Genomic DNA, 17,838 nt, shown 5'->3' with positions numbered 1-17,838 from the left:
AAAATGTTCATTCAATATGGTGTATTAAGAAAGGGTATGGCACATCATGCTCCCGGGCTTAGAACACAACAGCAAAAACAAAAAGCACAGTACCTTAAAAGACAGCGGCTGTACCTCCAAAGATCTCCAGAAAGCAAAAAGGAAATTGGGTGGCAATGCCCTGCCTCTTCATGGCAAGGACCGCCCCCGCCATTGGCCTGGGCATGGCCCGGGCACGCCCACACGTGTCCTGGGCTGCGGGAGCCTGTGCTGTTAATAAAGCACCTCTGGGCCGCGGAAGAGTAACATGCAGCGGTGGCGTCAGCGGTCGCAGGTGATGACGGGGCTTGTGGTTTCCAGCCCCCCTCTCAGAGTTGGTTTCCTGGGCTTCATGCGCTGCGGAAGACCTGTGCCGTTAATAAAGCGCTTCCAGGCGCAAGAGTGACGTGCAGCGGTGGTGGAAGGTGACGCAGGTAATGCCGGGGCTTGTGGTCTCCTGCCCCCCCTCACTAAGTTGGTGTCCTGGGCTTCCAGCACTGCAGGAGTCCTGTGCTGTTAATAAAGTGCATTCGGGCTCAAGAGTAACGTGCAGCGGTGGCGGCAGCAGCCGTAGGTAAAGTCTGGGCTTGTGGTCTCCTGCCCCCCTTTTGGAGTTGGTTTCCTGGGCTTCAGGCTTTCCAGGGATACTGAGTCAATACCATGAAGTCTCTTCCGCTGCCTCATTCCGAAATTACCAGCAACAGAAATGAAATCCCGGGGTTGCTTTTTCTTTTTTTCAACAGAGGGTACAGAAAAAATGCAATCTTCCATGATTCTAATAGGTTCATTAAATGTGTCTGTATTTTTGGGAGAATGACATCACTTAGCAAAGTGTTCCTTTTTGCTGCAGATTTTGCACAGCACATTGAGCACAGGACATTTCTTAAAAGAAGCAATATATCCCGGGTTTCCACATCTGTAACACACTCTTAAATTTGGTTTGAACACTATGAATCACTTTTACTCTAATCCTACTTCAAACTGACTTTAGTGACATCAACATTTTTACTTTTATCCAAGGACACAACACAAGCTAAGGAATGCTCAATTAGTTTGGCAATTCTGAAAACTTCATTCATTCACAAGATTAAGCCAGCTTTCTTAAACTAGTCACATACTGCTCTACACTCTCACCACATCTTTGCTCTCTCATACCAAAATAGTGTCTTTCTAGCGTACTAACTCTGGGCAAGTAGTTTAAATCTAACTATGTTATACATGAATCAAATTCGCTTATCCTCCTCCACATTTGTTACATTCTCAAAAATCTTGCGTAAGATTACATCCGCACACTTTTGCATTAAGTGCGAATGTCTTTTCTCACTTTGACCACTTAATGGGAGGCTTACCAGGTGAAGTGAGAAACAAGCATTTACAATGCAACGGTCTCGCCTTTGCAAAAGTTAGAGCTATTGGCATTGTAAATGACAAAGATTTTATTTATGTGTTGGTTTTGAAAACAGATAAATAAATGGCATTGTCATTTACAATGCAATAGCTTAATCTCTCGCAAAAGCCACACACAAACACACAGACCCACGCTCACACACACAGAGCCCAACACACCCACACAGAGCCCCACACAGAACCCCCCCACACACACAGAGCCACACACACACAGAGCCACACACAAACGCACAGACCCACACACACACAGAGCCCCCCCACACACACACAGAGCCACAAACCCACAGAGCCACACACAAATGCACAGACCCACACATACACACACAGAACCTCACACACACACACACACACAGAACCCCACACACAGAGAGCCCCCACACACTCAGACCCCCCCCACACACAGAGCCCCCCTACACACACAGAGCCCCTTACACACAGAGCCCCCCCCACAGACACACACACAGAGCCCCCCCCACAGACACACACAGAGCCACGCACACACGCACACAGAGCCACACACAGACCCCCCACACACACAGAGCCCCCCACACACAGAGCCCCACACAAACACACACACACAGAACCCCCCACACACACAGACCCACACACACACACAGAGCTCCCCACACACAAAGACCCCCCCCCCCACACACACACAGCCCCACACACACACAGAGCCCCACACACACACAGAGCCACACACACACACAGAGGCACACACACACACACAGAGCCACATACACACACAGAGCCCCCCCCACACACACACACAGAGCCCCCCACACACAGACCCACTCACACACACAGAGCCCCCACACACACAGAGCCCCCACACACACAGAGCCCCCAACACACACAGAGCCCCCCACACACCCACAGAGCCACGCACACACACAAACACACAAACCCACAAACCCCCCCACACACACACAGAGCCCCCCCACACACACAGAGCCCCAGACACACAGAGCCCCCACACACACAGAGTGCCCCCCCACACACACACACAGAGCCCCCCACACACACACAGAGAGCCCCCCCACACACACACACATACACCCAACCACACAGAGACACCCACACACACAGAGCCCCACACCCACAAAGAGCCCCACACACACACACACAGCCCAACATTATACGCTTGCCTGTTGATGACGGTGGACTACGACATTAATTTGTAAATCATATAATATGATGACATGGATAACATCAAACAGTTACTGGGGCGGACAGTCATGAGGACTAGGTGGGCAAGGTATTATGGAAGGATATGATTAATAATTAATTATGGAGGTTAATTTACAGACAAAATGGCAAAGGCAACAACACATCAACTTTCATAACACAGGGGATGCGCTACAAATGCAAGGATATGCCACTAAACTGCTGATTCTCCACGAAGGTAAGATTGTTAGTCTTAAATGTTGGCATTGTTGAAATTAGTGGAGATTAACAACTGTATGAAGTGGAGAGGATGGTTTGCATGGTGGGCTATAGGAGAAATCTTGTGGTGGGGAAGTTGGCAGTGACCACCAAACACTAGTTGGGACTCGAGAGAGATATGCAAGTGCACAATCTCTCTCTCTCTCACACACACACACAGGGCTACTGTCAGTAGCTGGCCCCAAAGAACGATACCTGGAGATCAAAGAATGTGTTGTGGATAGTGTAGTACATCTAGATACATCTACATTCAGGAGGCTTCTAAAGACCCATTTGTTCAGTAATGCCTGTTAATCATCCTAGTTGGCTGCCTTGGACTTCAGTTAAAAGCGCTGCGAGGCCTACGGGTAGTATATGCGCTCTACAAATGTAATTTTTCATTTCATTTCATTTCATTTCATTTCATCAGCAGATTGGACTGCACGTCGCCATCTGTGATCTTGTCATCGGCTCCTTCGCAGGTCTTGCCCTTGCTATTCTCATCCAAGACACCCGCCTCCCGCACTTCTCGCACCTTGTCTCCACCGCACTTCTCAGCTAGCAGAGAGACAGCTAGTAGTTTACGCAGGTCAACATGTTCTACAGTCAAAGGCGACTGTCCATCCTCTCCTCCCGCGGGCAGCAGGAGAGCGGACAAGCGTCCACCCAGGAAACCGGCATGTAGGTGGAAGAGCACGTCCAGAGCTAGCAGTGCTAAAACGCCTATGCCCAGCGGCGACAGGCGATGGCCATGGGGGCCATGGTGGGGGTCTAAGAAAACCTGTGGCAGACCGACATCACTTTGTAGGGCAATGAGCTGCCAGCACTGCCAAGAGCCCGGCGCCGTTCACCAGAAAAGCTTGGCAGTGACGTTGCGAGAAGGAGTACAAGGGGTAGCGACATGTCACAAACTAGAATGAGGATGCTGAATGCTTAATAGAAGTCAAATAAACCTGGAACACGTAGTATCTTTTCCCGTAGGCAACTGATGAATTTATCCTCACATAAGATGACCTCCCCTTGCAGCTTGCTCGAGCCGTTCTCGCTTTTTAGTATTTAAATGATCAGATGCTTTCTCCAAAATAGGCAGCAATGAAGCTCCCGGCAGCCATTTTTTGTTTACATTCTAAAACAAAGTGTGATAGGCTGGTTACTGACAAATAAGCAGGCGAAAGTTCTAACATGCGCGCATGCTGCAGTCCTCGCCCTCCATCTTTCCTCGCTACTACTGATAAAAGCAAAGCTTTCTAGGACCGGGCCAGGAAATGAAAACAAAATACCAAATCAACTTCATCGACCACAACTCTAGAATCATCGCTCACATAAACTTTTCTCTTTTAGCCACGTCCTTTTCAGACTGGGTGCCCCGACTTCCTGCTGTAGTAAAAGGTTCCTTATCTTCTTTATGGGGCCATCTGGACCCATAAAGAAGATAGGAAACCTTTTACTTCAGCAGTAAGTCAAGGAGCCCAGTCTGAAAAGGACGAGGCTTAGTGAGAAAGAAGACCGTCACTAGGACCTCTTCTCCAACGGCTTTCCACCGTTTAGCACGCCAGCCAATTGAGAAGAGGGGCGGGGCTTAACCTCACTAGTGAAACTCTCCCTACCTCATTAAATCTCGCCATCGCCAGCTCGACTGCGCATGTGTGCAGTCTTTCGCAGGCCGAGACCTAAAAATGGAGGATGCACAACATACTTGATATTGGATATACAATCACCACCACTCAACACCAATAATATAACAGCTACTAAAGAATATAATACACATTAGAATGACATGTTATGAAACAGGTAATAGTTACTGCTTTTAAAATCCTTCAGTCTTGGAAGCCTGAGAATTAAGCAAGCAATAAAGAGCACATAGCTTAAATATCCTGAAAAAAACTTGATACCAAGGACTCAATTAAGAGAGGAGAGTTATGCACAATAGGCAGAGATCTAGTCAATGTAAAGAGCACGTAGCTCAAAATCCTGGAAGAGGATAATGCATAATAGCCAGCACTCTAATCGATGCAGTCACTCGATCACTTCTGTTTGATCACGTGGTAATCATGACGCGAGTAAATGCAAATCTAGAACAGATGCACATGGAGAATCTCACACAGCAAGCTCTAACACTGCTCACGTACGATGATGATGATGATCTTTTAAGCAGTAGGGGCTTTGGATGCAAGAGACACTTATGTCACAGCAACCAAACATGACTGTGTGTTGTTCGCGGAGTTTGCAGAGTTTTCTGCACTCTGCGAGGCAAGTGGACTTGCCAAAATCTCCACGGAGCAGAGTTTTTTATCCGCTTGCGCTTGTCGCCATCAAGTTGGCGAGACTGAGTGTGGAAAATCCACCTCCTGGCGAGATTTGTCCTTGTTGGTGCTTGCCAAGGCCTAGTTGGTGAACACATGTGAGGGAAATCAACCTCCAGGCGAGATTTCTCAACTCGGGCATTTGGATTTCTCAGTGTGAGTGGTTGCGGCAGGACGCGATCACTCGCGTTGAGAAACCAGTTTGTTTTGAGAAAGCTGCAGCTCGAGTAGAAAATCTACTTGAGCAGCAGAAAGGAAGCTGCGCCCTCTTGCGCTGTGCATGGTGCCGTTTGCAATTACTTTACAGTGTGGGACAATCATCTGGCACTCAAAATCACTGTGAACAGCATGACCCTAATGCACTCCACAGCTCGCGGAAATCCACATAGCTCGGTGGAGTTTTTTTTGTCACTTCGCGGAGTTCTGTGTAGCGGTACTCCACGAACTCTGCCCAGTCTTAGTGCTGTTTTAACTCTCCTTTGAAATTGGCATAGTCAGCAAGATTTATATGTGAGTGCCCTCAGCCCTGATCAGTTGGTTATCTTTCAATACAACCAGAGAGTTAACAAAGGTCTAACTCATGCCGCTGGAACACAACATGAACGGTTACATAAGTGAATGCACTCAGCAATATTAAATGCTTGTGAGCTCACTCAGCGTAGATACTGCTTCTATCACACGCTGGTTAATCCACCTCTAGAGAACATCTGTGCAACTTCTAGTGTGACACTCCATACACGTGCACTAGAATGTATATGAAGGAGAAAAGCTTAGTGCTATTACCGTTACAGTCCCAGGGCATAAGATTCACTTAAATGCATGCCTCCCAGTGACTAAGCTGTTACTAATAAGTAAAGCAAAGCTCTTGCAAACCACTGCATGGCATATAAAAAGTAAAAGTCACAGTATCAGTTTGTATGATTATAAAACAGAGTTTCCTTAAAGCAGTCCTTGCTGTGGTCTTCAGGGTTTACAGACACCATAATGCTGAGGTGCTCCTGCTTATCGCCACTGTAAAGATTACTCCTTAGGCAGGAAAGACTTAATAGGTTCTTTATTAGGAGCACCCCAAACACATCCAATACCTCCCTGGTCCAGGCTCAACGGCCAGATTAGAATCTTCACACAGATAAATTCCTCACCCTGAATGTTGCCCAACATTCTGTTCAAGTGACATTCCCTAACCCATCGAACACAGATACCTCAAACTCCACTCCACTCCATTCTGTACTATTCTACTCTACGCCACTCCACTGTACGACACTCCAGTTTACGCCACTCCACTGTATGCCACTCTGCTGTACACAGCTCCACTCTATGCTATTCCACTGTATGCCAGTCTACTCTACAATACTAAACTCTATGCTATTCCATGGTTTGCCTCTCCACTATACACTACTCCACTCTACGCCAATCCACTCTATGCTATTCCACCGTATTCAACTGTACTTTGCACCACTCAACTCTATGCTATTCCACTCTGGTCCTCTGCATGGTACGCCACTCCAGTCAAGGCCACTCCAATGTGCGCCACTCCAAAGTATACTACTGCACTCTATTCTACTTCACTGTACACCACTATACTGTACATTATTCCACTGTATGTCCCTCCACTTTATGCCATCCACCCTACTCTATGCCACTCCAAGCTATTACACTGTAGGTCACTCTATGCTATTCTACTGTACACCACTCCACCCCTCTCTACTCTATATCACTGCACTCTACACTATTTTACTCTATGTAACTCCACTCTATGCTCTTCTCCTGTACCCCACTGTACTGTACGACACTCCAGTCTACGCCACTCCACTATATGCCACTAAACTCTACACTATTGCACTGCACGCCACTCCACTGTGTGCCACTCCACTCTACTTCACTGTATAATACTCCAGTCTATTATACTCCACTGTACAACACTCTCCTCCACTGTACAGTACAACACTCCACATAACGACACTCCACTCGACGATACTAGACTGTATGATCTGATTGTTTTAAATAAAATATTTTAACAAATATTGAAATTCATTGGTATTTATTCTTTCTATACAAACCCAAGTTAATCTATACAAACATTACAAATTCTAATCTCATAATTACAAATTAAATGTATAATTTATGCACAACCAGTTCTAATTTAAACGTATAATTTGCGCTCCACCTTACTATAAGTGTACACAGCCTTGTCACCTCACTCACCACACTATATTAATTATAGCTCTCCACTCTACCATGCACTGTGTTCTCAGAAATTATATCATATAAGATGTCATAAGTGTTGTTATGAATGCTATCATTTCACATGTTATAAGTCATATAATATGCAAAGGTATAACCAGTGCATGGAGAACAAACGAGTTATTGTTAATGTAGTGTGGGGAGTGAGGTGACAAGACTGTGCCTTTATGTTGGAACTCTGAATGTGCCATGTTGGCTTTCTAGTACACTTGACACCAACACCAACAACACTGCTTATTTTGACTACCTCGAATTGTTCTCTTTGCTCGCTTAATTTCTCTAGTTTCTGAGCAGCACTGTTAATCTCCATGTATTTCTTGTGGCATTAGTACCCTCTTTGCTCTGGTTTGTGTAATAGTGAGCACAATGCATTGTGTGGCCTGTTGCCACATATTTTATGGTAAGAGGCAGCATTCCCTTAAGCAATTCAATTGGGATATTCTTGTTTTCTTTAGCTTCTGTAATAAGTGAGGATGATAATTTCTCAGCTTCTAACTGATTACTCGTTTGTATGCTAGCTCCTGTGTATAACACAAATAAAAAGAAGGAATAACTGCACAAGTAATGTTTGCAATATAATTAAGTTATGGATTTAACATAAACACCAACTTCACTGTGAAGAGCACACTCCACTTGTCACAAATTGAATCTGTTGTTCTCCTCTAATAATTCACCCTCTGTAATCAAAAGGAAATTAGTCAGATAAACAATGCTATGCAAGATATTGTTTCCTCTGGTATTCCGAAACTGGTTCCCTTACCAGCAGGTGTATTTTCGCCTTGCTTATTTCTACTTTATAATGTTACAAGCTGTGCTAGCTTCCTTTCTTGTGACTGCTGTCCTGTGTTTACTGTTGCATGTCTGTTCAGTTTTTCTTTCTTTATCTCTTCTCTTTGTTTTTTATCTTCTAAATGGCATCTTGTGTTTATTGCATTTATAGTTAGGCTTTCCTATTTTCAGTTTCTATTTTTGGTAAGTTCTGGTGGAGTTTTTTCAGTTTTTTCAATACCTTAAAAAACAGTGGCTATCAGTGGTTACACATTTTCGTGCCATTAAAAACAACAGAAACAGTGTTTTTCCAGTGTTTATGGAATTTTAATTTAATGTTAATTATTGCTTGTTTTCTGCACTTATGAATGTGTCTAGATAGAGTGTGCACAGGGTTTATGAGGTTCAAATACATTATACAGCACCAGGATTTAAATCTAATTCCAGAGGATTTTTTATACTAAACTATGTTTAACATAAAAATGTGAATTACAAAAACGTTCAATCTATGTTAGCAAATATAGAGGCTTTATAGCATAAATATTTATCAATAAATTATAATGTAGTCTTGATGTAGTAGATAGAGCAAAATTAGATTTTAATATGAATTCCATAGAACATGGCTGTAATTTATCATTCAAATATAAAGCAAAACCGTAAGAAGGTCAGAGTAAAATGGGGAAACTAATAACATTTAAAAAAATTAAAAAAAAACAGAGGTCTTACATAAATGTTATCAAGGATGAATCAAGGAAGTTGTGTATGGATAAGCTTAAATTCAGCAATTCTGTTAATACATATTATACAGACCAATACTCTTATGACATAACTCCTTCCGATATACATACCGATAAATATGTAATTATTATTCATAAATAAGATTAGATGATGTGTGGTTTTCATGCCTCAGAAGAAGATTCAAGATTGGATGATTGGATTGGAAAGCTATTGGCTACCTTAAAAAAGATAATTCTCCTTTATAAAATGGTTTTCCCAATTGGTCTACATTGTTTTACAAATAATCTGGTCTAAACCTCATTGTACATCAAAAGAGGCATCTTTTTTGTAAACTCTGTTTTACCTTTATAAAGGATTGTTTATAAAAACAAGTGATAATATATACACCTAAAATGCTGTTTCAGAAAACTGCTTGTCTTCTATACTTCAGAAGTTAAAGCCAACTTTTTCATATGATATATATTTATCCTTTAGTGTACAATTTTTGAACAAAGATGTGGGCCTTCATTAATAACATATTAGGGTAGTTTGTTTCCAGATTGGAATAAAATACCAGTTAAAGGTAAATGGCAAGATTTATTAATTGCTGTTGGAATTCTGCACATTCCACAAACTGGAAGAATGTTACAAAACACTCATAATGCATAGGGGATATGTTATTATCAGAACAGTGATTAGATCCAATTTTCTGATCAAACTTCACATTTTACACAAATTGAAGTTTTTGGCTCCTTGTACAAATTATTGATCTAGAAATTAGTCAAGAGATATTTCAGAATCTGTTGTCAATGATACGATTCTGATCTTCCTTAAATTATTTGATGAAATGTTTATATCTAGCTCAAATATTATTATTGATATATTGGATTACTTCCTGTTAGATCTAGTTTTTGGACATACAAATAGAAATATTTATCTCCTTTTCATTCTTTCTTCTTTATAAGATGCCTCTTTAATATTATATTTATTGCTTTTGGCAATTCTCTTTATTGTTACTCTCAAAATTAGACAATGTTCGCTTTAGAATATTATTTGTTTATTTTTTCAATTAACATTTCATAATGGAATTGTCTTTTACATGAAGTGTTGTTTTTTCAGATGTTGTTTTCTAATAAGATGCTCTCTATAATGTCCTTGGTGACAGTGTGATATCCTATTTCATGAATAATAAATTATTTTAAAATAAAATCACTTCAACACTACTTCTATGTTTCTAACAGTGAATGGCAAGTTAATAAAACACTATAATTTGCTATGAAAGATGCCACATCATTAAATATTCATTTTACATCATTATTGAGCTGCCATTATCATTAATATTGCTTTGATTATGAGGGAATCTTGAAATGTCTGCTATGCAGCCATAACATATGACTGTTGAGTGTCATGTAAATACATTTTACTTAAAGGGAACCACATTTAAAGTAATACATTTTTGTTAACATACATATATGTCATTATATCATAACCAATATATGGACTGTGGTTCAAGCACCCATAGCTCAAGAAAGGTTTAGTAACAGGCTCCAGAAGATATGGATTCATTCTATTCATGTGAATATATGAATTAAAAGAAACACACTTTCTGTCCAGTATATGTCAAATTGCATCTTCTCATTTGAAGAGGGTGTGTTAAGTAACATTGTTCTTTCATTGTGCCCGATGCATCGTTGCCATCAATAAGGGTTATAGGAACTTGTTTGTAGTATTCAATAATCTCTTCTACAGAATCAAACTTCTGGGGAAAAAATAATCAACACAAAAATATTAAAAATACTCATAACAATGATAATACGAAATTGAAATCACTACATGGAATACATATTTATGTAAATCTCATAATTAGTTTTCAATAAATTGTTCTCTACAGAGGAAAAATCTCCTGATGTTAAAGTTGAATGTGAGGGCCTAAAAAATCAACACAAAAATGTTACAATTACTCATAACAATGATAATACGAAATTAAGATCCCTACATGGAATACATATTTATGTAAGTCTCATTATTAGTTTTCAATAAATTGTTCTCTACAGAGGGAACGTCTCCTGACATCACCATATGAACAATTTTTATCATGGGTAGTTGCAGGCAAACCTAGGGAAAAATTATTGTGGCCAAACATTTCTCCAAAGTTTTAAACAAATCTTTTTTTTCAATGAACAACTATTGGGCCCGGTCTTGTGTAAACACCCTCCTCTGTTTCTATTGTAGTCTCAGATATTAACAATAGATCTCAGTGAACAGGGAAAAACTGTTAATCTTGTTTTATTCCCCAAGGCTGACCTCACTATTGAATGTGCTTCCTCAAGACAAATTTCTTATACTGTTAGTTTGGCTAAGAAGCTCAGCTGATATTTCAGGGAGAGACAGATCACAAATCTGCAGTAAGTGTTAGCAGTTTTCGTATACTCCTCTTTCAAGGCCAATAGACCATGGGTACCTGAGAGTGACCCACCCGTCCGAAAATTGCATTTCTGCTAATTCCCCCCTGCTACCCATCCATGTCTGCTCACTGCCAACTCTATCACTGAGTTTACAGGTAGTGGCCAGAGTGAAAGTGGAGATGAGAGGAGGCATAGCTACCACCAGTATTGTTGGTGGTAACCCCACCTCATAATAGACACCCCCAGGAACAGTGATGGGAGGTGTTGACCTAATACCACATAATAGTCCCATGAATGGTTGATTGTCTTTTGTTACAGTAAAAAGACTGTAAATGCTCAATAATGTAGGTGCTACCCTCAATTATTTTTGGATTCAGGAAGGCTTGGAAATAGCTTAAGGTGAGCAAGGAGTTTCCCATGTGATCCCATGTTTAATTCAGAGTGAGGGAACTACTGTTAGTTTAGCAGCACCATTATATTCCCCCAACCATGATCTTCTTCATGACAGGGTGAACAATGTGGACCAGAGAAGTTGCGAATTGGTTCTGAGCTTTGAATCAGAAGGATTATAACTACAAACAGCTGTTCCAATTGGTTGAGGGCCGACAATCAGAATACTCCACTTATTCTAATTGCATTATCCCATAGCTAAAATTGTAACTTATTTACATTTTCCTTTTCCCTTTCGTTCTATTTTTCTTGTCCAAAGTGATCTAATCAGTGATGTCTCTGACCATGTCATGAGTGATGTAAAATGTGACATCACCAGCAGTGCATTGTGGGGGCGTGAGTTATCGTTAGCTTAGCTCAATATAATGGCTGAATTTCTCTGGTTTTCTATGAGTGAAATGTCAGCCTAACTTTAACGTTCCTGTAACCTGTAGTTTTTGCAGTGAATATCTAAGGTTTTTAAATGCTAATTCCTAACTATAAGGACCCTGAAATCTGTGCGGTCTCCAGTAGGTAGTTATAGTTAGGAACTAGTTTCCATAGGAAATCTACAACATTCTATTTGGAATAACTTTGGCGCCAGTCGACAAATCTTCGTGAAATTCTTTAAAAAGATGGCCTGCTCCACGCCGGTCCTTCCCTGAAAGTTTGGGGGTGATTCGTGAAGCGGGTGCCGAGAAAAAGGGGGGTCCCAAAACATGTTTTCCCCATGCAATTTTCCATAGGGACCTTTAACACGGGCTACAGCCAGAACTGCAGAACGGAATTACACCATATTTGGCAAAAAGGTAGAGTTTGGTTCGCAGACGACGCTTTTTGTTAAATAGTGTAAATCCGTGCAGTAGTTCCTGATAAAATCAAAAGTAAAATCATAGATATATCTATGGACGAAGTACGGTCTGAGGATTATACGAGTAACCTTACGAGCATGAGCAGCATGCTAATTGGCTATCAACTGTCTGTCAACACTCCAAACCAGGAAGTGTTGGCAGAAAACTGAAAAAGAAGTACGCAAAAGACGTTAAGGGGGCAGGGTAGAAACATCCTGACCCCCTAGGCATGCTCAGAGGGTCCAACAAGTCGCGGGATAGGCACATCCTGCGGATTTTTTTTTTTAGCCCGGCCGGTGGGGGGGAGGGAAAATCCTAGAGGCATTTGTAGAAAAATAGTGTGGGGGGTCCCAATCCCCCCACACTGCCCCGGGGACCGCCACCCCCGGGGCTTATTTAAATAACATACAGGGGAAATAAAGAAATCAAATTGAAGAACCTTGCCTTTGTTATCTATTGGATTTGAACCTTATAATTGGTCCTATATGAACTATTTATTTAGTGGTGCACCTGTGCTTTTTGTTTCAAGTAAGCATGATCCATTGTTTGTATAAGTGAGTAGGATGACCACATAAGTGAATAGGATGTGTGCTGGTGTGTAATGTCGACATAGGTGTACACGTATATTTGATAGTGTTCTATTGATCATTCACAGCATGTATTGATGTGTTTTATCTAGGACCCCGATCAATATTGTGACCTCATGCCCCTATACGGCTATAATTAATACATATCCCTATAATGGCATAATAATCAGAGCCATATTTCAGTAAGTCACAGTCAATGCAGTTTCCCAGAATGCACCTTTTTGGTTTCCAGTGCATTGAGAAGGCGATATTCTTTCTGCTGTCGCAGCAAAGTAAAGGTGAGCTTCAATCAGGCAAGGCATGCTGCATTTGAAGGAGACGTGGGGCTCCTGAGCCTTCTTTGTCATTTAGGATTGCACTGCCTACCATCTGCCCAGTCAATTTGGAAACACTCTGCAGACAGCCACAGAAGGAAATCAGAGCACAGGACCATTAATGTATGCCTGCCACTCAAGGACAATGGTTTGGGGGTCCAAGCAGTGGTTACTTTGTAAAAACATAATTGCAGGGGGCCAAAGGTTATTCTTCTGAGGCTCTCACATCATTGCAGCCAAGCCTGTAGAAGACCAAGGCAACCAATTTGTGATTCCACCTCGCACCCTTTTCATCCTCCACTCTATACTTCTTGTATCTTTTTCTTACTATTACGGGTTAATTTTCTTCCCTGAAAAACCCTTTTTTCCCTATCTTTCTCTTCAACCATCGGTATCCCTTCCTCTCTTTTGTTCTGGGTCAAAGTCTGACAATGAAAGTTAAGTCTGGGACCCCTAAAATAACTGCAGGTGCCTGCCACCTCCATCCTCCTGCACAAATTAAGCACTAATCTCAAAGCTCTGGAACAATGGCTGATTGGTTGTTGGTTAGTTCTAGCTCCTGTTGATGATTTGAAGGGAACACACTGACATACTAGCTGCTGTGCCCATGCTCTCCCAATAACAGATGCCCACCATGTCTTTCTGTCCTGCTGACTGCTGTACTGAAGTCTCCCCCATAAGAGCCAGGTACAGTCAGCCGTACTGACTGACAATGGGAAAATATCTTTGAATGCACCATGTCTGTGTAATCAAAACCGTAACAAAGTGCTTAGAACTGCCTTTAAAGCTATTTCATTTGTTGTTTAGTTGTTATTAAAATGTGGCAAAAAAAAGCAACATTTGCCAAGCATTTCACCAAAAGTGCCTTGATGGAGAATACACAACAACCTTATGTATGATTACCTTTATATTCTACTCAGTTTTCATCTGTTTTACTGTCCAGAAACGTTGCAAAACACTATTTGACACACATTTCCTGATAATTTCTAAATATTTCTTTCTCACTGTGCTTTTAAGAGCACTGTGTAATATTACTTATTAGAAATAGTTGTCAGGGTCCAATACTTACACGGCCAAACGTCTGCCTTCCTGTAAAACCTCAATACATCTTATTTCAAATACTGTGGATGTAAGTGTGTGTGTGCGTGTGTGAGTGTGCATGCATGTCTGTCTGTCTCCATTAACATACCTGTCCATCCTGAGGCCCCTTTTATTCTGTAGTTATCTTTTTGGGTGAGGCCCACAAACACTTCCGGCTAAGGGCCTGTACTTCTTCAAAGATAAATGTTGAATCTGAAATGGAGGTGTCAAGAGGATGTGCAATGCTAACTCAATGTCTGTAATAGAAGTAGTTTTGGGCGGAACTCACAGAGTTTCACTGCGAAGTTACATACACACTCTGCGAGATTCTTTCGAGTTCTGCAAGCGGGCAGCAATTGGTACATTGCGCTGCTTGTGCTGATTTTTAACATAGAAGCCTGTTCCTCGCTGCAAAATCAGCATGAACTGCACCACGTGGCGCGTCAGAGGGCCCTGCTTCTTTGCAGTTGGCAGCCCCTAGCATGATTTTCAGCCACTAGAATAGCACCCGATGATATTTTCTCAACGGAGGCAGTCGCAACAGTTTGTGGTGAGAAAGCTGCCACTCGAGGAGAAAATCTACTCGAGCAGAAGCTTTCTCACTGCAAACGGTTGCGACCGTCCGTCTTTAGGGAAAATATTTTCGGGTGCCGTTCTAGTGCCTGAAAATCACACTAGGGGGATGCCAATTCTCACTCACGCATGCCAACAGTGAGTGAAAAAAACCTCCGCCACGTGGCAGTTGGCGGAGTTTTGCTGGAACACTGCGTTACAAGCATAATGCAGAGTAGGTTAAACTCTGCCAACTCCCCCAGTGTAGAGGAATTTATAGCCCACCTCTAGTTAGATGAGATTTGAAGGCATGAACATTTAACTTCCATTTTCAAAAAAGCAGTAGATCTACAAGTCCCAGAATGCAGTGCTGCAACTGACACTTGGCACCTTGAGGTCTCCCTGGGAAGGCCTCCCATGATGACGCACCAATTTTTGTGGGAATCTATATTTGGTTTAGGTGAAGGGAACTTGGGCCCCTCCAGACAGCTGTAAGAGGAAGCCCCTTTTGCGGCAGCACCTGGGAATGGCATCTGCAGGCTATACTCAGACTGGCTGCTTCCTGGAGGTTATATTGGTTCTCAGGCTTATTAAATTCCAAGCCACCCATGAAGGCTGCAGACATGAGCTTGTCAACAGCACCTGTGTGGCAAGGAGTGTGAGGGCGTGATGCGCAAATGGCAGAACAAAACAGGAGTTTCTCTCTGCACTGTCTGCTCTTCCCATGTGAACGAGCAGTAGCATTGTTCATTAAAACCTCTTACAGGTCTGCACAGCTTAAGTCTTTTTTCCCCCCAGAGTTTTGTTGCAGGGATTCTGCACTGCACAAATACAGACTATGCTCAGGAATATAGGACCTTGGTGTATAGGGACTGAGTCTTCCTACCAACTTTGTACCCACGAGCCCAGGACCGACTAGCTATAGTGTCTCACTTCCTCTCCTACTCACTCAAAGAGAAACAAATGATTAAACACCCCAGAATACAACACTGCCAGGAATCGTGGTAACAAGACACACCCTTTCACTCGCTCCCTTGTACCTGTCCACACTAAATTTCAACTAACCAGCCCTAACATGTAGTATACGTGCCACATCAAGCAGGAAAATGCATAGTACAAATACAGTCAGCTTAGCAGTGAGCCGATGTATCATGAAGGGAGATGTCATCATAAAATGACAATGGAGAAAATACTATAGTGCCTAACCTCCCCCCTCTTGCTTAGAAGAAATATTATTATATAATAGAAGATCTGTGGGCTTTGTCAGCAGACGCCATACCTTAGCCTATAGATGGTAGATCTACTTCATAGGTGCTGTTTTGCTCTTCTCCCTAGAAAGGTCCCTCTCCAAGTGTGTGTCACCTATTGGTGTACCTCACTAAAAACCAAAGTCCATTGTCCAAACAACAGCTGCAGTGGTATGTTTTGTCTAAGGGCAAAGGCCTGCCAAGAACAAATTAACAATGGCCATTGTTGTTCGACCTTGCACATAATGTTTATTCAAACTCCCAGGAACATGCAGAGAGTGAATACAGTGATGTATGTATGTATGTATGTGTGTTCTTATATAGCGCTCGACTTACACTAGGGCATCTCGGCGCTTGCCTTGGGAACCCCTCCTGGCTTTTCCCTGTGAGATAACCCGTACTGCGCATCCCCAAGGTGAAAGCCAGGCATCCCGCCGCGGGGGGGCGTTGTGGAGATTAAGCAAGCTAATGCCCAGAGTTGCAGAGTGTGAACCCGTGATTAGAGTGGGCACCAAAGCGAGAATTATCGAGTCCGTGGACAATTGGGCTCAAGACCCTGCCGCGTCGGGAATTGAACCCTAGTCCCGGGTCTGACCTCTGCTTCAGGGTATGCCTCCTCTAACCAGTGAGCCACACTTCTCCACAGTGATGAGTTCTCATGTGAAAATGGTCATTGAAATTATTGCAAAAATGAAGACGTGTAGTAACGTGTGCAAAAGCAACAAGCATGCTGCTGTGTGCTCATGCTAAATTAGTGAAAATCAAGACAGTTTTGTATAGCACAAACCTGACACTAAGGTATCAGAGCGCTTTACAGGAGCAACCAATTGCGTTACAGTCAGACACATTCATTTTTTTTGTTGGGCACAGGAGGATTAAGTGATTTGCCAAGAATCACAGGATGTTGAGCGTACCTGCCAATGATTCAAACCCAGTTCTCCAGTGGCGAGGTCCACCGCTCTAACCGTAAGGCCGCATCCTCTTCCTAAGGTGGTGAACTGTTTGCGGTGAGTCTAGTACTGAGCACACAGGCTGCGCTTCTAATTAACTGACTAAGGCATTCTGGGAGTTGAAGTCCTGGGTCACTGAACCAGTTGAAATGGCACACCCGAAAACAACTGTGAGTATGACAAAAGCCCTGGGTTGGATCATTGTGCCCTTGGTGACAAGGAGAAAAGGGGTAAGGTGATCACTTTAAAGGTGACACATGGGTCCATAGTGAACTCGCAGAACCCAGACACTGCCATTGGGGCCCAGAAGAGCGTGTCAGAGGGGCACAGGTGCACTTGTGACACCTTCAGCCAGTCCTGGATTTAACTCTCACTTGAACGCAGGGACTTGAAGGCTAAAACTTACGTATGAAACGGCGTTAGGGCGGAGACCTTGCTCTCATGAGATATTGGCAGATAACCAGGACAGGATAAAGCTGTCACAACACGGTTTGGATTGGCAGCTATGTCTGTGTATGAATAAAACAACAAGTGACCTCTG

At 42.7% G+C, this 17,838-nt stretch overlaps 1 protein-coding gene across 1 annotated transcript in view; it reads right to left on the bottom strand.

Moving 5' to 3' along the window:
• Positions 1-8,470: 8,470 nt before the first annotated feature.
• Positions 8,471-17,838, bottom strand: part of CLNK (cytokine dependent hematopoietic cell linker) — a 1,199,791-nt gene continuing 1,190,423 nt past the window's right edge. The window contains exon 16 of the mRNA XM_086964527.1: positions 8,471-10,641. Coding sequence (XP_086820653.1) covers positions 10,471-10,641 — 171 coding nt within the window. The 3' untranslated portion in view covers positions 8,471-10,470. The remainder of the gene's footprint in view (positions 10,642-17,838) is intronic.

Source organism: Lissotriton vulgaris, chromosome 3_2 (genome assembly GCF_964263255.1).
Source record: "Lissotriton vulgaris chromosome 3_2, aLisVul1.2, whole genome shotgun sequence".
In the NCBI taxonomy this organism is placed as follows: Eukaryota; Metazoa; Chordata; class Amphibia; order Caudata; family Salamandridae; genus Lissotriton; species Lissotriton vulgaris.
Note: the sequence above shows the minus strand (reverse complement) of the source record. Positions and strands in the feature narration are given on the sequence as shown.